General features: G+C 40.0%; 3 protein-coding genes across 6 annotated transcripts; 2 read left to right on the top strand and 1 right to left on the bottom strand.

Moving 5' to 3' along the window:
- Positions 1-37: 37 nt before the first annotated feature.
- On the bottom strand, positions 38-11280 carry LOC105381521 (solute carrier family 25 member 35). Of its 3 annotated transcripts, none has more exons than XM_038118073.2 (6): positions 11056-11212; positions 10332-10554; positions 9994-10196; positions 9366-9489; positions 8968-9110; positions 7264-8265 (listed from the first exon to the last, which is right to left on the bottom strand). In XM_038118073.2, the coding sequence occupies exons 2-6, from the start codon at positions 10490-10492 to the stop codon at positions 8066-8068; spliced, it is 831 nt and encodes a 276-aa protein (XP_037974001.2). In that variant the 5' UTR covers positions 10493-10554; positions 11056-11212; the 3' UTR covers positions 7264-8065. The 3 variants fall into 3 exon arrangements, with proteins under 3 accessions (XP_011549563.3, XP_037974001.2, XP_011549564.3); XM_011551262.3 differs by having other exon boundaries at positions 10332-10574; positions 11056-11210; XM_011551261.3 differs by lacking the exons at positions 7264-8265; positions 8968-9110; positions 9366-9489; positions 9994-10196; positions 10332-10554 and adding exons at positions 38-966; positions 1339-1557; positions 2012-2262; positions 3827-4127 and having other exon boundaries at positions 11056-11280.
- A 642-nt stretch (positions 11281-11922) lies between these two features.
- On the top strand, positions 11923-17354 carry LOC105381566. Of its 2 annotated transcripts, none has more exons than XM_048623349.1 (3): positions 11923-14499; positions 14696-14766; positions 15429-17354. In XM_048623349.1, the coding sequence occupies exons 1-3, from the start codon at positions 12087-12089 to the stop codon at positions 17310-17312; spliced, it is 4368 nt and encodes a 1455-aa protein (XP_048479306.1). In that variant the 5' UTR covers positions 11923-12086; the 3' UTR covers positions 17313-17354. The 2 variants fall into 2 exon arrangements, with proteins under 2 accessions (XP_048479306.1, XP_048479305.1); XM_048623348.1 differs by having other exon boundaries at positions 11924-14499; positions 14690-14766.
- Positions 17355-17468: 114 nt separating this feature from the next.
- Positions 17469-21413, top strand: LOC105381524. The gene is made up of 3 exons (XM_011551266.3): positions 17469-19417; positions 19513-19622; positions 19740-21413. The coding sequence occupies exons 1-3, from the start codon at positions 17611-17613 to the stop codon at positions 21390-21392; spliced, it is 3570 nt and encodes a 1189-aa protein (XP_011549568.3). The 5' UTR covers positions 17469-17610; the 3' UTR covers positions 21393-21413.
- Positions 21414-21449: the final 36 nt, after the last annotated feature.

The raw sequence follows: 21449 nt of genomic DNA, 5'->3' as shown, positions 1-21449 counted from the left end.
TTACATAAGAAAGTATAAATAGAAGTAACGGCCTTTCTAAAAGACAAATTAATTTAGTTTTATTTTGCCATTTATTGCATAAAAATAAGTAAATGAACGTAAATGCATTCTATTTCAATCACAAGTGTGTATTACATATTTTTAAACTTCCTTACCAAATTAAATATTGTTTATTAAGTAGGTATGTCTAAGATCTAATCGGACAAAATAGTAGCGCATAATTTAAAATAGTATTAGATGTAGTGTGATGAGTCCTGACTTTTATATCTTTAAGTAAATCTGAATAAGTTTTATTTGCACTATGAGCCTGTCTTAATAGTCGTTAGCAATGCTAACATCGCCAAATGTTGTGCTAAAGAAAATAAAGGCCTTTTTGGAATATAAATTCGTTTCACTAACTTATTACTAGTTCTGCCAACCCGTTACCTATACATATAAGTTTAAATCTGACTAACTATACTAACTACCCTCATACAAAACTAAAGTAGGTGCAAATAAATTCATGTTTTTTTATAAAATATTGGTAGAAAAATATGTATTTTGTAGGTTTATTCTTACATCTAATACAAACATAACAGCTAATATAATCTTAACTATTGTAACTTCTTAACCCAGTTTTAAATATACCCTGTGAATTAATTGTCCATTGCCCAACATTATTCCCAATAAATAAGCTACTAAACTTTCACTAGAAATGCACACTTTTCTAAACGTTATTCACATAACAAGTGAATCAGACGCGCTCACTTTTCAATTCAACATCACTTGGCATTCAACCCCGCAGATATTGTTCGAGTACCTTCAGCTGGTCCCAACAGACCAATAGCAGCACAGTATGAGGCCCAAGCCTCAGGTAATTAGCTCCTACTCCTTTGTAAAGCCCGTACACTCCTTCCTTCCTGATGATCTTTACGAAACAGTCTACCATTCCGGAGTACAGGGTGCCTCGGTTGCGCGCGTCGACCGCTGAAATTAGAGTAAAATAGGAACTTAATTAGTGAACTCCTTCGTTGTTTGTAGAGCTCTTAATTGAAAATTAAATTTAGGTTTATTGCATATGTGACCAAATTTTTTAAAATGCATTTTAGATCTTATACGGGGCCTTACGTGCAATATACTATATACATTTAATAAGATGCACGCAATATTAGTTACGGTTGTTGAAGATAATATACCTACCTATACAAGTTCGGCATTGAGGACCGAAACTAAAAAAACGCTACCGCAAATGTATAGGTGCATTGTATATAGGTATATACCTAATTTCAAAACTACCGTAAACCTAAATACTACCATAAACCGACCAAATCACAAAGTCATCGAGTCTGAACAACTCACGTTGGTTAGACAGCCGTGTCGCAGCGACGTCGAACGGGTTCAAGCAGACGGTCATGACCAAACCGCCCAGGTTGGCTCCCATGAACGACAGCAGCACGGGGTTATTCAGCAGCCAGCCGCGGCCTCGCAGCCAGTCTTTGGCGAACCCGAAGCTGACCATTTGTGAGCTGCTGCCGACCATACCGCGGGGGATTTGCGGCGTCACACCACGGAATATGCCTGGAACGTAAGAGAAATTTACATTTAGTGGAGAATAGTTATAGTTGGTGGCCGGTAGATGGCAATGTATAACTACCTCCTTATTTGGTAAACCGATGCCGATGTCTTCTAATCCTATAACAACTTCTGAAAGTCTAAAACCTATAATGATGAAACATGACTAATTCCGAGTAGCAGAAAGGGACTTTAAGCTATTGTCGACATTAAATCTATGTCTTTCAAAGCAAGGCAGCAATTCATTTAAGGTCGCATTAGCTTAAAGCTCCTTTCTGGAACTCAGCGTAAGTTTTTCGATAAACAAAAACATCTGAACAAATACACACACATTCGGACACAGACCGCTACTGGTATTTGAATCTGTGTCAAACTTATAACACTCTTTCAATGGGGAGGGTTTACTATGAAGTCTCAAGTAAGAAAAAGTTCATTCATTTATTTATAGCTAAGTAAGTACCTCTAATTCCCTCCTTCCGAAAGATCTCTCCCAGCGCGCTAAACGTCCCGCTATGACTATGCTGATGTCCGACAGCTATGGCCTTCGCGGCTTGCGCTTGCAGCCTGGTCTTCACGAGGTAGAAGGGTGCTCCGGCGACGGACCCTAGCGCTCCGCCGACGCCCGCCGCCGCGGCACCGCCGAGGATTGACGTGCGACCGTCGGATGTGGTGGTGAGGCCACGGCGCTCGCATATGCGGTATACGCCTAATCTGGAAATGGAGAAATGGATATGGTTTAATAGGTCATTTATGTGAATATACTTACAACGTTTGTAGGTTTGTTTTAATCCAAAGGAATTTAAAATTAAGTAGGTAATACTAGGTACCTAAGTGGTAAAATAATTAATTGAGATGTAAGCTTAAATAATATCTAAATTACGCTAAAGAAACCTTACTTAGGATAGAACTGATAAGAGATTTCACAATGATCATGTGATGAACCTCCTGCAGGTTGACTGGTAGAGAATGCTCTTAGCATTAAGTCCACCTCATTGTACATCTACTTTTGTAAATTGTGCAATAAAAGCATAAATAAATAAAAAAAAAAAAAATTTACAGGTTTGCATCAAAATCTTATCAATAGTTATCATAGGTAGGTGTATGATCTATGACGCGCGTATAATTATTTGCACGTGGGAGAACAAAGTATTATTCTTAATGGTATGTACGGAACCGTACACCTTGCGTGACGTCATACGCGTCATACACTTATTACTGCATTCATACTAATATTACTTTGACCTAATTACCTACCTAACTTCAGTCTTGTATCAACCGTGGAACTCGCAACTTACTTACGCGGGCAAGGCTCAAAACCACTCATAAACTGTGTAACTACTTTGGCCATAATAAACTTACTTACCTTTAGTGAAGATCAGTGTTTCTGTGACTGTGCTTCCTAATACTACAACTACAACTAACTATCAACTACTACATCTAGTGTATGGGATTCTCACCGTCTACTAAGTGGGGACCCGTACATTTATGGTCCTTCGAGCCGGATACCATTTTCATTTGATATTTAACATTCTTTGCTTTGTAAATGGTTTTGAGCCTTTCTTTTCTTTTCTCTTTTGTTCCCTCTGGAGCATGTACGGAACCGTACACCTTGCGTGACGTCATACGCGTCATACACTTATTACTGCATTCATACTAATATTACTTTGACCTAATTACCTACCTAACTTCAGTCTTGTATCAACCGTGGAACTCGCAACTTACTTACGCGGGCAAGGCTCAAAACCACTCATAAACTGTGTAACTACTTTGGCCATAATAAACTTACTTACCTTTAGTGAAGATCAGTGTTTCTGTGACTGTGCTTCCTAATACTACAACTACAACTAACTATCAACTACTACATCTAGTGTATGGGATTCTCACCGTCTACTAAGTGGGGACCCGTACATGGTAAACAATCAAAATATCTGCATAGAAAGATAAAAGTAGTGCGCACAATACCCAATCTACCTACAAATTACATAGATGTATGGTAGGTATAGATACCAAGTCAAGCAAGAAACATTTTCTCAAACCACCGCTTTTGACGTCGTTGATGGCTAAATTTAGATAAACAAATATAGCGCTTCGGAAATAACTGCATTTCCCAACGTGTGTCGTTCCAGAATGCGGCACATGCACATTGGGGACATTTCCTACATTTGTTGGTGTATTTTTCATTAGAGAATATTTTCATAACTATTTTAGTTTCTTACCTCCTCCTCATCTTTTACCTACTCTCAGAGGCACAGCCAAACTAGTTAAAACATCTTACCTAAAACTATTCAGAAAGAACTGAAATCCAAGATATGCCGGCAATCCACTTTGCAGAGCCCTCAGGCCTTCAGTTTTGAATACCATATACAGCCCGTGAGGTACATTCTTGTAGAAAACAGTGGTTTGTCCCTTCGATCTCAACTCTCCCTGTAGTTGCAGCCTCGTTTTGACAACCTCTATGGGGTTGGTGAACAAGGTAGCGAACATGGCAGAAGTCCCGCCCATGGTGAGGTCTGTGAGGTCACGTAGGACGCCATCTTTGTTTTGTTTCGCCGCCATTTTGAATGTTTAAGGAAGATCTAGAAAGAAAATAGTTGAAATGTACTAAATGTAGCTTTATTAAGATCAGTTTATGAAGGTAGTTTGATTATTCACACAATGTATCATAATTATAATTATGATTATTGAATAAGTTTTGACATAATTATTGTGTGTAGGTAGCTACGTTTAACACTCTTGGCTTAAGTACTTGACTTAGGGTGTCTTGCACAACAAAGTTAAACAAAATTAAATCTATGACCTCTTGCTCTGACATTATACTGTCAGAGCAAGAGACAAACTATTTAATTTTATTTAACTTTGTTGTGCAAGACGCCCTAAGTGTAAGTAAGACGACCGAATGGCGTAGTGGTTAGTGACCCTGACTACTGAGCCGATGGTCCCGGGTTCGATTCCCGGCTGGGGCAGATATTTGTTTAAACACAGATATTTGTTCTCGGGTCCTGGATGTGCCCGTAAAATGGCAATAGGCCCGCCCCCTATTACATTGGGACTAACATACCTAACACTCTGGCGAAAAGTGGGTGCAGCAATGTACCTCTGCCTACCTCGCAAGGGAGTACATTAGTACAAGGCGTGAGTGCGTGTGTGTGTGTGTGTGTGTGACGCCCTAAGTATAAATAAAAGAACTCAGGCAAATTTGTAAATAAGTTTATTAATTAATAAAAACTTATGTAGGCATACGTAGTACACCTACTACTTAAGTTAATAATAAGTAAATTTAATTAAAACCATTGGTAAAACAAGCTTTGGATGGATCAAATCTATAGCTACATTAAATGCGATTGATTTTATTAAGACCTACATTCTAACCCCCTTATTCATAGAGAAGTTACAATACGTTTTAACTAATAAACTGTTTTGTCCCTCTCCGACAAAGAACAATTTGTTTCTTGACAGAGAGGGACAAAACAGTTTATTAGTTAAAACGTATTGTAACTTTTCTATGAATAAGGGGGTAAAGATTTTACATAAAGGACTACCTATAACACAATTTTTTTGATGAGCATAGAACTAGATAACTATATCTAGATAATAATGAATTGAAGACTTTAGGAAATTAGTTCTCCTACGCATAACCTATTATGTACCAAATTAATATTATTACCTAATCTAGTTTAAGGTTTAAGCTAGGCTCCATTCAGAATTCAAAAGGTAAAAATAACAGACCAATACTTGTAATAATTATACGTATGTATGTACGTTACGTACTTTATAGTTCATCATATGAACATTATTGTATTTTAGCACGATATAAGCTAAGTATCTTAGGTACCTATTCGTATTCGACAGAACTAGGATGCGTATAAAATGCTCACAGGGTCGTATAATTAATACTGTGCAATACTACATTAAATTGTAACAAAAAAAATCGGTATAACTATGTATAAATGGTAGAAAATATTACTTAGTACCTAATTCATGATACAATAATGAACAGATTTGAAAAAACTTCTGTTTGATATAAATCCTTACGCACGCGCACGCATTTTCTGTAATTTAATGGACAACATTTCAAAAAACTAAAGATGCTATAAATCGAAAACCATTTCCAGATTTAGCTCTAAAGGCCACAATAAAAATGTTTTTGTATTTTTTGGATGTATCATTTTCGAGAAAATCATAAAATAGTAAAAAAGTGCTGATGACGTCATGCATCAGGTGCGATGCATTTTGATGATCAAAGCCTATAGATTTAAAAACAAAGTAACTGTCACTTTCATTTTTGATTGACGTTGACGTTTTATCGTGACGTTGTTGTTTATTTGGGTCATTTTCATTAATTCTGTTCTGACACTTTCTGACTATTTTTTTTATTTATTTTTAAGAGATGACCTCTATATAATATGTCCCAGAGCATGCCACCGCCTACACAGCTGAAAAAATGCTTCTGCTTATTTTTTACATGATAGGTACCTACTTTCCATCATCAGAAATATCAAGGTCATTAATGAGTGGATGAATATCAAACTGCCATATGTCCACCTACCCGAAAAATTTACTTTTTGATTTGGTCGTATTCTCCGTTAAAATGTCAGTTTGCTTATGCCCTTCAAGTTCCAATAAGTGCAAAGCATCCATGAGAAAAAAGCCGTTAAAAAAGTAAGTTTTTTCAAATCCTTTTAAGTATAACCGTTTCGCATTACAAATTTTCACAAGTCCATTCCGGCCAATCACAGAGCGTAATTTTTTCAACATGGCGTCATACTTGGTGAGAATTTCGAGGCTGTGGTGTGTGCTCCCAGTTTTTTATAACAAATATGAATGAAAATGTTGAGGAAATTGTGATTGTGGACCCTGATAAAGCTCGGAAAAGGAATAGATTGAAGAGTGTAGCAAAAAAACGACAGAAAACTATGGCCAAGTAAGTTTAAAACCCCTTTTTTTCCAACCCACGTGTCAAACACAAAGCATTTTCGTAGTAAACACAGGGCCGTATCGGGTAGAATATAATACGGTAGGTTGGTACTTTTCTACCGATTAATTTTGGTTGATTAACTTCATTGTATTTAATAGAATATAGACTATATTAGTCTTACTGAGTCCGGCCCATGATATTAGTATTTTTCAAACAACTATAAGTCCTTATGACTCATATCAAAACAGCATAAGTCTTGTATGGGCATATCAAACTGCTATAAGTCCAAACTGTTTATTAACTTTTACGCCTTTCTATGAGTGTTACAATGGATTTGTTTATTAAAATACATTCTTAAGGTCACAAGTCAACTGATTAAATCACGGGGCAAGTTCTATGACCATTAAATAATAGAGAAAACAAAAACCTCCATTTCCCAAATTTTGCGTGGACGTGACATATGGCAGTTTGATATTCATCCACTTGAAAATGACCCATTTGTTGGTTGGCATGTAAACAAAGTTTAAATGTCACTTGTCAGTGTCATTTATGTTTTTTTTCGAGACTCAGGCAATAGACAAAAATAAAAATTGAGCCTAATATGTGACGTCATTTCCGGTTTTAAAATAATTAACTTTAAAGTTAAAAATAACATGCAAAAATTTATGTATATACAAAATAAAAAAATACGGGTCCACTAATTTTCTATAAACTTTCCGAATAACTAATAAAAATATAGGGTAAAGAAAATGAAATGTTGTCCATTATTCAAAGTCCAAAGTAGTGATTTATAGTACGTAGGTAAGTAGGTACCAGTAAAGTAAATTTGAGTCTTTGTTCAGCCATATTAATATTGTTATACATACATATTAAATAGGTCTTCAGTAGTTTAGGTAAGTAGTTAGTTAAAACTTTTACGTTAATTAATTAATTACGTAATGACTTTGAAAAAAAGTGCTGCGAAAATTGGGTGGCTCGCTTTGTGAGCCACCTCTGACTACCCTTTCGGGGATTACAGTCGTGAGTGCATATGTATGTATGTATATGTAACTTTGAAACATGCCGACTGTGAAATCACACAGTACCTTGTGATCAATTTACAAACTTTTTAGATGATAGGTAAGTGTCTACCTACCAATAGTAAATTTAATGGCACATAATCATAATTAATATAAAATTCATGTATTTGGTTAGATTTAACAATAATATTAAATTTAATATTGCTCATTCCCATATTGCCCAATTATAATATAAATAAAATTATTAACAAAGTATAGGTACCGTACCTACTGCATAGGTAATAAATAATATCAATACCGACTACCTACCTGTATAGGTAATTTTATTGTAATAATTTCCATATGTAAAAATTACTAACGTACTTAATTATTTATTACTGTTTGAATGGCCACTACTTTCATAATTGGTTGATAAGTAAATCAATAAATAGTAAACGTTTATTCAATTAATTGAAAGATATGAACGTCTGTAACATTTTAGACATTATTTTTGTGTCAAGCTGACTAGGTAGCTAAATTTACTTAAATTTCTATCTAAACTTAACGATTCATTAAGGGTAGTCACTATTTGCCCCCGATTTCAAGATTTGGGGTCAAATGTTTTCTGTAAATCCTTCAGAACGTCCCAGAATACTAGAAGTAGAACAGTGTGTGGCGCCTGGCGTAGATAGGAAGGCCCTATGCCCTTGTAGAACGCCAGTAACCCTTCAGATTTGGTGATCTTTCTCGCGCAGTCCGCTATACCGGAGTAGAGAATGCCGCGACCGTTGACATCTACAGCTGAAACGTATTCAATATTGTTAGTTTTTAATTGTCTGTAAAATGTTAAATTTATACTGGACGACTGGAATCTGCCTAACAATCGCATCGCCCCATACATAATATTTATTCTTTGCGATAAGGTGATAAGTTGGTCACGCGGTTTGCCGTCATTAAAGGAATCATACATTGATAAAAAATCTATGACAAAACTATCAGTGGGACAATGGCATATAAGCCGCTAGATAATAATGCAGAAGAGCTTTGTTGGAAAGGTCAGTACCGTCAGTCGAGATACATACAGATTCTGAATATTTATAAGACCGTCTTATATTATTATATTAGAGAGCTAAGGTAGTGTAATGTAATAAGTAACAAGGAGATGATTGGATTGGATAGTTCTTATATCGGTAACAACTGATAGAGCTTGTTTTTGTCACCGTAGTGAAAGGATAAGCCAGCATTGATTGATATGTCACTGTTGGTTACTTGAGGAGGCCCCTTTCATTTCATCAAGTTCACTTTCACCTAAAATGGGATAGTGTAATAAGTGCTCAAATTAATGCTGGTTACCAATAACAATACTTGCACATGCACTACCTTGGTTGTATAGCCGAATACGTCATTCGGGAAGGTCCCTTACATGCACCCAACATTGGATAGTGTAACAAGTGCTAAAATGAATACTGGTTAGTTACCGATCCAACTCGCGTCAACACGTACCTTGGTTGTAGAGCCTGGTCATGATGACGTCCATGGGCGTGAGCGCGACGGTCTTCATGACGGCGCCGACGTTGCTCGCCACGAATGCTGATAAATACTTGGATTGCTGGAACCTGTTGTTATTGTCCATCCACTCTTTACACCTACAGGAATAGGTAAAATATAGGTTAGGTGGTGTTAGTTTTTGAATAAGTTAGTGTTAGTAATTCCCTAAAAGGGTGAGGTAGAAGGTGGCTTTACACGTAAAATAACTGGCTCTGTAGTCTATCCAGTTGTTAAAAATAATAGGTAATTAATAAGAATTTTACCGGTTTACGCAAAGGTAGGTACAAGGTAGTTATTCCAACTTAGATTTAGTTTGCTAGGTAAAAAGTAATAGTATTTTAATTATCACTTACAAAGCAAATGCAGCTATTTGAGAAGCGGATCCTATAGAGTTTCTGAGCATCATGCCGTGAGCTCCTCTCCACAGGCCTCCGATACCATTCTTCTTGTAAATTGATTTAACTGCGTAAAATGCACCTGAAACAGTGATTTTCAGTCAATTTCATGTGATCGCACTTCACACTTATCACATAACATTAGGTAATATCAATTGTAAAGGCGAAAGTTTTTAAGTATGTAGGTATGTTTGATTCTCTTTCTTGCCTCATAACCTCAGGGTAATATACAGGGTGTTGAAAAAAGGGTATACTAAGCCGAAACCTACATGTGCAGCATGGTATATGAACTGATATCAGAATTTCAAAATTCTAAAATTCTGTGGAAAATGATATTTTTTTTCGCGAATTTTCAAATTCTGATTTCAGTTTCGGGCTTAGATATACCATGCTGCATATGTAGGTTTCGGCTTAGTATACCCTTTTTGCAACACCCTGTAGAATATAAACACCAGATTAACAATATAATGCTACTTTTTATCCCAGGAATCCCAAGAAGCTCCAGAATCTAGTAAATTATAATTTTACCTCCCAAATATCTGATATCACATAATAATACATATATCTATGTGACCTATGCATATACCTGTGTGGGCATGTTGAGTTCCAACAGCTATCTTTTCTGAGGAATAGGACATGAGCTGGGTCTTCACCAGTTGCAGTGGACTGCCAAACAACGCTCCGAGCATGCCCGCAAATGCTCCCACTACCAGACTGTTTGTGAACTTTGTGTTATTCCTTTCATCTCTTATCCAGCCAAAGTCATCACATGTTTGGTAAACACCTAATCTGGAATTTAGATAGGTAATTAAAATTATTTACATTTATTTTATCATGCTTTTGGAATTGATTAAAAGCTTCAACAAAACAAATACTTTGTTTCCTAACAAAAAACACATAAGAAACGTAAAAAAAACAACTTACCTCACTCCATTGACAACCAATTGAAACCACAGTGCAGGAGCTAAGCCTTTTTGTAGGGCAGCAATACCATCATGCTTGATGATGGTGTAGATGGCGTGCGGGACGTTCCGGTAGTGCACCGCATGCTGGCCCCGCGGTCGCAGCTCACCCTGCAGCTGCATACGAGTCTTCACCACATCAAATGGGTTACTGAAGAACCCCGCCCCCACTCCGGCCAAACCGCCTACAACGAAGTCCATTGCACTACGGACACATATCACTCCAATTTTTCAACTGTTCACAAGCACTCGCTAACACAAAGTTAATATGGTTAACAAAATCACACACTATGTCTAAAAGATTAGAAAGCCCTTGCAAATTTTCATAAATAAAACTAGGATTGTTTCATATTTTTGATGCTTTGAAAATGTCTAATTTTTTGTGTATGTTGGACTATTTTCAGATGTATTAGAATTGCGCCAAATATAAAAGGGTTATGTTAATCGGTTCCCAATTGGTTTCCAATCTTTGTTTCTTAGAGTTACATCATATCTTCGGTGGCCGGCGTATTACGAAATGTTGCAGAATGTTACACATTTTAGTCACACACACTATATTTAGGGCTCTTAATAGTAAACAAATTTTATCAGCAACCAAAGTAACCAATTTGCACTATGCCCCTCTAGATAAAACTATGAAGAACCTAGTATATAAATTAAAATAAAGTAAAGTATACTGTACTTACGGTAAAAAATTCTCAGAGCACGAAGTTGCACTGAATCATGTTTCGGTTTTCATTTTAACTCCGTCCAAAAGTCAAACACGCCTGAAACCACTGAAAATCGGGAATGTTGTGTAAAAAAATACATCGTTTCGTAATACTTGACACAGTAAATGCCAAACTGACATTTACTGATCAGCTGATAGGTGTGTTTGAAAATTGAAACGTATACCTACATCTTGTGATTATTCGAGAGACCATAATAATATATTATATTTTTATTATTCTGAGAATTGTTCAAAGAGAAGATGTAAAAATATTAGTATTGCTATTCGACAATAGATGGCGGTGTTCAATATTTTAAAAATCATACAGATCGCCTTTTCGATAAGTAGCTGTTGTTCTCGGAAGCTTCACTTCGCCTTAAAAAGTTTTCCCGTGAGAATTCCGGGATAAAAAGTAGCATATGTTCTTTCTCAGGGTCTAGACCATATGTATACCAATTTCATTCAAATCCGTTCAGTAGTTTCGGCGTGAAAGAGTAACAGACAGACAGACACAGTTACTTTCGCATTTATAATATTAGTTAGGACTAGTTAAGATTAGGATGACCATAGCACACCGTTGCATTGGATAAAGGCAATAAAGGCCTCTCCCAAGGAGTGTCACAACACTCTGCCGGGCAGCAAGGGACCTATATACGGTTGGCTACAAGAGACCCTTTGGTTTTTCTTTTAAGTCGTATCGTAGGTAAGTACTTTTTTACAGTAGAGACGTATACGGTCAGCAAGAACATTTATAAGTACCTACTTCTCTGGTCAATTAGTGGTGAGTTGTGTAGGTACTTACAGTGAAATATTTTTTGTGAAACACAAAAAGAAAAACTATGCATGCACGTGCACTGGCTGTTTTTTTAATAGTTTGAAGATGACATAAATTATTGACACTTTCTTACAAATTGGATTCGCATTATGTAAATAAACAATAATTTTGTATAAAAAATGAATAAGTATCCCTAAATTGTGTTAAGTGATAACAAAAACTTGAAATTCGTAATGGCTGCCGAATCTGGAATGTTTTTATTCGAAGTAGTGGTGGGGAGTATACAGAGCTTTGTGGAAAGCAAAAATCTAATAATCCGCAGTGAATTCGCTGGTCTCTTCTCACTGGAGCTGAAAGACCCGAGTCAGTTGAAAATAGTTATGCCAGAACCTCTACCGCTTCCAGTGAAAGGTAAAAAGGGTAAGAAGGGTAAGAAGAAGAAGAAAAAAAAGAAGCCAAAGAAGAAGAAAAAGAAAGGTAAAAAGGGGAAAAAGGGGAAAAAGAAGAAAGGAGCGCCAGAGCCGCCGAAGCCGCAGATACAAGCCGGGCAGTCCGTGCTGCTGCCGAGCACGGCCGCCGTCCTGCTGCAGACGATGCGCGACGAGCCGCTGGAGGTGTCGGTGTGGAGCCGCGAGGAGCTGCTGGTGTTCATCGGCGCCGTGTCCGTCAAGTGGGACCCGCAGTTCCACACCTACCTGCAGGCGCTGCTGCGCTGCGAGGACCCGCCGCCCGTCACCGTCATCGAGACCTACAACGTGCGCGACGTAGACAGCTCCAAGATCATGGCGCAGGTCGAGCTACAGATCAAACTGTCCTACCTCAAGGACAGACTCACTACTTCGTTCCGCTCACTGTCCGATGACCTCAGCATGAGGAAGTTCCTATATACCGGCTTGAATAACGTCACCACGTCTTTTATGTGCACTTTGAAAACGTCTGAAGAAATGTATATCGAGAATGTGGGCAAAATCGATGAAACATTCACTAGCGAGGTGAAGAAGATAGAGTATGCGGATTACAGGAATGCTCCAGGCACCAACCTTACTAATTGGGACGATGCGGAGGGGCAGATGTGCTGCGCCGGCAACACGGACCCGCCGCCCGCGCTGGAGCCGAGCGGGCTGGTGCAGGCGCCCAGCATCGACTTCATCATTGACTACGTGCGCGGAGTGATCGCGTCCTGCAACAACGACCTGCGCATGTTGACGCCGCGGCCCGCCATCCGCCCGCGCCACCGCGCCGCCGACCTGGACCGCTACTGCTACTGCCGCGAACGCGCCTGGCCGCCCGGCGACCTGGCGCGCCGCTTCCGCCAGGAGGCGCAGTCCGCGCCCTGCCCCGTGTGCCTCGACGCCGCCCAGAAGCCCGGCCCGCGCGGCGGCATCTTCGACATGGCCAACCTGCGCGGGCCCTGCGGTAGAACCGAATGCAAAGTCGCAAGAGAGATGAGACGGTACATAGAAAATCTTGTTGAACAAGACAATCAGGAGGTCGATCTAGAAGAAATCGTTGGCCCCTGTGGAAGCAAGGACTGCACCGTCGCTGAAACCATACAGAGTTTCCTACTTCAAGAGGGTGAATTCAGTAAAGGTGGCAACACGGAAGGTCTATCGACGCAGTGCGGATGTTTCAAACGAATGCAAACTATATTGCAGAGGAAGACGGAGAGCAGTTCAGAGTCTAGCTCAGACGAAAGTGACGAGGAGGATGAAAAACCGGCTAAGCCCAAATCTCCAGGAGTCACCATCAATATAAATAATAATAGAACATACATAGTCAATTACTTCACTGTACTATATGACTACATGAACCACGCAGTACCGAACAGTCCCGCTCCGCCGTCTACCGAAGCGCGTTCCAATGAAGCAGGTAATGATCCATCAAGCGGTCGTGTTAGCTCAAAATCGTCGAAGACAAAAACGCCTTCAGATGTGCAGGGGTCGTCATCATCTTCCGACTCGGATGTCGTGGGTCTGAGGGCGTGCGGGCGCGCGTGTCCCTCGCGCCTGCAGTATGCGGCGACCACGGACTGCTCGGCGGCGGCGTGCTCCGCTCTGGTGTTGGAGCCGCCGTGCCCCCCCGCGCAGCCCCCGAAGTCCCCCTGCGTCGTGTGCCCCGGCCCTGCCGCGCCCGCCAGCCCCGCCGACAGCGACGTAGTCATCGACTTCAACAAAATAGAGAGCATCTGTCAGCTCAAAGGATGTGGTGTCGGTGAAAAAGTAAAAGAGTTAATTGCTGACGCTATGGCCTCGCATAAAAATAAAGATAAGTCAGAGGAAAGAGCGTGCATTTGCGATTGCACATGCACGTTTAGATTCTCTAAAAAGACGACGTTCTGTTCGGTGTGCGGCGGCTACGAGTGCCTCGGCGACGACTCGCGCGCCCAGCCCGCCTTCCTGCAGCCGCACCCCTGCCCCGTCTACCACAAGCTGTATGACAAGGAAAAACTTCAAGTCAAAAGTCCTTGGCCCGAACCAGAAAAGCCGCCGGATTCCGGTGCTGAGAAAATTGTCAAAGAAAAACAACCACTCATAAAGGGCAATGATTCATTCGCCAACTTCAGTGCCGTTACAGTGAAAACAAAGAAATCTAAAAGAAAGGGGAAAAACGATAAGAAGAAGCCAAAGGATAAAAAGCAGCCTAAAAGTAAGCACAATATAGGAAAAGATAATTATGCTAATTATAATAAGTTACTGAATGCCAGGTAGAGCTCGTCTAAGCGCTTCTCTATTTACTTAATTTTGTATTGATAGTCTTCATTTATTTATAAGATGTTTATAAATTTTTTTATAAGAATATAGGTATTATGATTCTGATTCTAACATTTTTATTTCAGCACCAGTCGAGACAAAGAAAGATGGGTCAAAAAATAAAGATACTGAATCCAAAGGGAATAAGCGGAAAGGTGGGAAGGTGAGTGGTTTTAACGCCATGTTATACAAATAGGAATCTACTATAAAGCTATTCGCGTGGAAATCATATTATTTTCTTATCAAAGTCGATGTGTACGAACATGTTCATGTCTAACTCGCTGGGGCGGTAGAGGGGGCAGTCGCCTAGACCGCAGGTGGGACACTATCAATATCTCTCATATTGGTGAGTTTTATTTTTAGTTTTTTTTAGTTTTTTTGTGCACAAACGATATTTACGATACTCAAAAAGCAATGCATAAGACTGCAATTTTACATTTTCAGACTCATTATTTCCAAACCCGTTTTCTTTTCAGGAATAGGCGTAAAAGTTACCAGTCTAGAATATCAATTTCATGATGGAGAAATTCAAATGTTCGAGTGTAGTTAATATTCAAACCATACCTTTAATTTGGTTATTAAAATCTTAAATTTACTACAAATAATTAATGATTGTTAATAAAATGTTACAGCTATCACCCTTTTCTTTATTTTTTACTGAAAAATCTTCAATGTCACTTCAACATACAAGAAAAAAATATATACCCAGATGCCTCACCCACGAACCTAATACAACTGGTCGTAGATCTACTTAGATTAAATTAGGTAAGTAGGTACCCAATGTCTATAGATCTATAGATTAATGTAGTTACTTATCATTTTCAGCGTCGTAAAAAATTAAAGGCGGGTCCAGCTAAAAGACGCCAGGCTCGGAAACGGAAAACAAAAAAAGTAGGCAAGCAGACCAAAGCCAAGAAGAAACGCACGTTGTCACCGAAAAAGAAAAAAAATGAGCCAAAACCGGCATTGGTCATAAAGAAACACGAGGGAGAATACTACGTAACGATGGAAGTCATTAAGAAGTATTCGAAGGAGCGTCTTCCCTTTCAGTATCCATATGACAATGACAAGCCCCCAGTGGTATACAGAGTTGGCAAAACCAAAGAGGAAATAAAGAGGTACCAAGAAAAGAAAGAGAGGAAGGAGCGGAGGGAGACAAGAAGAAAACGAGCACTGCTGCAGTCGACCTTCCGTGATAGGTGCGAGGACATTTGTTTAAAAGCTTATAATCAAGCTATTGGGGTTCTTCCCCTGCCCAATCTCAATGTGCCTGATTGTCCTTGTGTAACAGATTCCAAAATAAAGATAGCTGAAAAAGATGGGGCTGATACACCTCTGGAATGCCATGAGGCACCTGACGGCCAGGTCTGTGGAGGTGGTAGTACAGGGTCTCTTCATATAAAAGTAAAGAAGCCTCGTGCACCGTGCGGTCAGTCAGATGAAGCATATGCTACTCATGGCATTGGTGATATAGTGGATCCTAACTTAACACCTACTCAACACTCTTGCTCATGCTCAGATGAAGAAATGTCCACCTCCGACAGTGATGGCGACAGCTGGATCATTGAGTTCACACCTCCCACGGCGCGGTGGGACCCCAAAGCAAAGCATCCCCCTGTTTTAACTGCCAGTGAATCACAGTACGACTTTAATGATTACAGAGTAAAACTAACCGACAAACAGGGTAAACCTATTCCCAGATTTTTTATAGGACCAGATGGAAAAAGGGAATGTAGTGATTTGGGCGGTTTCTGGGATTCGCGACAAAAGTGGCTAGAAATAAACAAAGACGGCTACATAGGTCCTGATAACCGCTGGGTACCCAATAACTTCATCGGGCCTGGTGGGAGTCATGAAAGTTCTAAGGAAGGCACGTTCACAGATAAAAATGGTCGTGAATGGAAAATAGGTATAGATGGATATATAGGCAAAGATAATACTTGGGTTTGGTATTCCAGAAGGCCACGCGACACCATGTCGAAAACATCTACAGCCATTATACCATCCACCACCAAAAAACCTGTTGTGACTAAGGAGGAGCCCAAACAGCTTAAACAAGCTGTAAGTAAAGCAGGTCCTAAAGATAAGTTAGATCATCAGAAGACTGACAAGAAAGTTTCCAAAGATCCCAAAGTTAGCAAATCACAACAAAAGGTGCAACTACCTCAACAACAAAAACCACAAGCCCAACAACAGAAAGTGCAAGGCAGTAAACAGCAGGAGCAGCGACCGCAGCGGCTGACGAGACCGCTGATACAGCCGAAGGGAGCACTGCACCAACCGATGCAGAAGGAGAAGGCGCCGCAGACACCAGCTAAACACGTCACTTACTCGGACCAGGCCAACAAGAAAGTAGCTTTGAACGCATCCTTAAGCAACGTGTTCGACCGCGACCGTCCTTCATATGCGCCCCATCGGACTACAAGCAAATCTGCTAAACTGGACCAAGAAAGAATAGCGAGATATGATGAGATAATGCACGACCTTGACACATCTCCCCACTTCGAATACAACCCCAACAAAACTAGCAGAGCTTGTAACACAACAAAGAAAGTTTCCCCCTTTACGCTGGAGAGGACATATAGTAGATCAGCGCAGCCTCGTTTTGTCGCGTTACGTCGTCCTGGGGTAAAAGCGGCAGATACTTTTTCAAACTCTAAAACGAAATTTTACCAAAGAAAATTGAAACAAGTGACTGCAACTTTATAGATCCGTGTCCACATAAAAAGTTATTAAAATAATGGCAATGGCTCTTAGGTATTTTAATTTTTTGTATTTTGGTGTGATACTTACCTATTTTGTTCATGACATTATGATTATATTAAAATGACAGATCAATAAATCACATAACTTTGTTATCATTGATCATTAGGTAACAACAATAAATTCGTAATCATTTAAATTTTAAGTATTTTTATGTTAAATGATCGATATTAGACTGTAAATTGTATGTGATTTTTCCTAATAAAGATAAAATAATTAGTGAGGTGAATAATTTATCTAAATAATGGAGCACTCAGATTCTATGTTTTTGTTTGAAATCGCTGTAGAAGAATTACAAAGCTTTGTAAAGTCCAAAGATTTCACTATCACATGCAAATTTGCCGATATATTTGAGCTAAGATTAAAGAACACTAACTGTATGTTTAAAACTTGGAATCAGCCAAATCGGAAAGCTAAGTCGAGTTTACAGAACAAGACAATACACGAGGAGGTGCAACCGAAGGTACAGTGCGGAAGATCAGTGCTGTTCGAAGCCACCTTCCCGAAACTCATCCACTACCTGAAGACATGCCCTCTAGAGCTAATACTGTGGAGCAAGAAGTATCCAGCACAAATAGTAGGGTCCACGTGTGTAGTCTGGAGTCGGTCATATCTAGAGTACCTGAACCTACTTGCTGTCGATCTCGAAGCCGCTCCAGTGACCAACACTGGACTTTACAACTTCATAGACAATCAATTTTCAAAATGTGTAGCAACAGTTAAGGTTAAAATTAAATTGAGTTATCTTAAAGCAAATATTGCTCATCCATTAAAGCCAGTTGAAACGGAAAAGAAAGAAGTTGAAACTGAAAAAGCTGTAGTCGAAACTGAAAAAGCAGTAGTCGAAACTAATATACCACTCAAGGAAGAATTCATGTTTCAATCTTTGGAGAAAACAGAAAGCATTATAACTATTAAAAGAAAGATATCAGTAAAAAACCTTGAAGTGGACCATACAATTGCAAATGAAATAACAGAAATGAAGAGTATAAAATTATATCCTAGTTTTAGCGACACTACATTCACATTAAAGCAACACTGTAAAGTTACAAAATCTAACTCTATGTCGACAATGCAAAATAAAGACTTTAGTGCATTTGATTACATATTTTCAAATTACGATTTACCCATACCGAAACAATCATATTTCGTTGGGTATGCTAGATTCCAAGGACCTAGAGATTGTTCAGTTAAAAAAGATTGTACGATTTGCCACAAGGACCTTGGAGGAAGCGATGTGCCACATGACTGCAAGTGTCCCAACTCTTCTAAATTGGGTGCATGTGCGAACAAGGTGGAGAGGATCGCGAGGCAGTGCATGGGCAAGTGCGGCCTGCCGCTTTGTGAAGACAAAGGAACACTTCCACCTAAGAGTGATCGAATTCTTCTCAAAATGGCGGACGTCTGCAGCCATACACAAGTCTTTGGGAAAATGGCAGCTAAGATGAAGATTGGGGAACTTCCTTGTGAATGCACCTGCGAATGTTTTTTTGATATTACAAAGAAAACAACTTATTGTGGTATTTGCGGAGGTTTCGAAACTCCAGGAGAGGACTGGGAAGGAAAAAAGGCTAATGAGATATTTCCATGTCCAATATTTCATAACTTAGTGGAAACAAAGTCCAAGTCAGACAGAAGCGTGGAATTTAGTGATTCTCGGAGAAAAGACGACGTTACCTCACCAAATAGGAGTAAGAAAGGAAAAGCATCGTCCGGAGATGACTCTAGTTCCAAATCTAAAAAGAGTTCCAGTAGAAAAAAGAATAATAAAAGTTCAAAGAGGAAGGAGTCCTCCGGAAGTACGGATAAAAAGACGAACCGTACTTCTAAAAAAACACGTAACGGTAAACGAACGCAAAACAGCATTGAATTGAGTACGAAGCCTAAGTTGAAATCGTCTTCAGGCAAAAAGGAAAAAGATCAAAAGATAACATCCGATCAGGACCCCAAGTCGTCAGCTCTTGCACTATATAACATGATTTCAGAAACAAATTTCAAAAAAGACAGAAAAAGGGATGATAAACGATTTCAATTCAACTACGCCTATAAAAGTAAGATAACGTTTTATTCTGGTTAGACATATATATTAACATGACGCTTTATAATAATTACGCTTTCGTGTACCTAATTATTCAAATTGTTGCAGCACCTCACGTTGGCCATAGTAATTGTGACTTGCCATGTGATGGAGTACGGATAGAGCCAATACCGAAAGGCAAAGGTTGGCGTTGGGATCTGAGTCAACCAGGAGTTAAGGTATATCTAGTTCCTAATTAAATAAATTTTATTACGGTGGATAACACATATTTTTTCATAATAGACTGCCTAACATGAAAAGCCCGTCTTACAAGTATTTTATTTATATTTTTTTAGCGCCGAGGTATTACCAAACCGGGTACCACCAGCAAAGCGGTCAAAAGAAACTTTAAAATTGCAAAAAATCCTGAAGAAGCTCGCCGTAGAATGTTAAGATCCAAAAATAAGAGAGATAGTACCGATGAAGACTCTACGGCTGGCGGCCATAAGACAGGCAAAAATAATAAAAAGGGTCGCAAAACAAAAGGTGGCGGGGACGGCGACTCTGCGGCTGGCGGCCATAAGAGAGGCAAAAATAAGAAAAAGGGTCGCAAAACCAAAGGTGGCGGGGACGGCGACTCTGTTTCAGTCGGAAAAAGAAGGAAGAACGATCAACGGCCTTTCTTGAAAGTGCACAAAAAGAGTGGCGATTATGAAGTGACGATGGAGAATATCAAGCCAACGTATGCCACGAGAACCTTTAACCAGTTTCCTTACGAAGACAAGCGACCACTATCTTTCTGCATCGGCAGAACTGACGAGGAGAATAAATTAAGACAGAAACTGAAAGATCGAGCGAAACGACGTCTCGAGAGAGAACAGCGCGCATTCATTCAAGACACATTTAAGGATATGTGTAAAGAAATATGCATAAAAACTTACCAGCAGGCATTAGGCATTTTACCAGACGCGGAGGATCCAGACTGCACGTGCGAGGTGCCGCGCGAGGTGACGGACCACGACCAGCACTCGTGCTCGTGCTCCGACGCAGAGGACATGCCCGTGCTCGACTCCGAGACCGACTCGGACGAGTGGATCTTGGAGTTCACCCCGCCCACTGCCAAATACGATCCAAACTACAAACCTAAAAAACAGGACAAAACGGACCATTCCACTCAATATACATATTTGGACTACAAGGTTAAGTTACTCGATAAATCAGGAAAAGAAGTTCCTCGATACTTCATCGGACCAGACGGCAAGAAGGAGTGTAGTGACTTGGGAGGGTTCTGGAGCCCCGAACGCAAGTGGCTTGTGATCAACAAGGACGGTTTCATTGCCCCGGACGGCCGCTGGGCGCCCTTCCACTTCAAGGGGCCAGACGGCGACCGAGTTGACGTTGAGGATGGCAAGATACAGTTGGCTTCTGGAGACTGGCTCGTTGTCGGGAAAGATGGCTTCGTTGATGCCACGGGGCGCTGGTGCTACTATAAAAAGAGATATGAGCCTTTCAGAAAAAATGTGCCTGTCAGGAAAGGAGCAACTATGGGGCGTGGGGATAATAAGCAGACCGCGGATGCGAATAAACCCTCAGAAAAGACTAAGGGACATGGGCAAGACAAGAAGCTGCTGGCCACGTGGAGCCAGGAGCCGCTGGCCAGCGCCTCGCGGGCGGGACAGCCACAAGCAGCGCAAGATCACTTTAGTAAGAAACCAAAGCCAAAGACACCCCCAAAACCAGCTAGGAAGGGTGTGGCCGTCAATGACTGTGGTCAGAAATGCTACTTCGTATTGCACAGTGGTTATAATCGAAAGACTCAAAAGGAACGTTTGATTGGGTCACAAGACCACTGCATCAGTCTGAGCTCATTCCACACTCCTGGCTTCAGTTCGTTCGTGGGCACGGCACTGCTGAGGCAGCAGGCGTGTCAGGGAACTTGCAGACGAAGTGCTGAGGGCTCAATGGATGACTTCGGCGTCATTTACGGGCAGTTGCCTATTTGGAAGTAGAATAATATATTCCCGTATAGTGTTGATACTGTTGATGTTTAGTGAAAGTGTAATTTA

Source organism: Plutella xylostella, chromosome 10 (assembly GCF_932276165.1).
Source record: "Plutella xylostella chromosome 10, ilPluXylo3.1, whole genome shotgun sequence".
NCBI classification, from domain to species: domain Eukaryota; kingdom Metazoa; phylum Arthropoda; class Insecta; order Lepidoptera; family Plutellidae; genus Plutella; species Plutella xylostella.
This window is presented reverse-complemented; position numbering and strand designations above follow the sequence as displayed.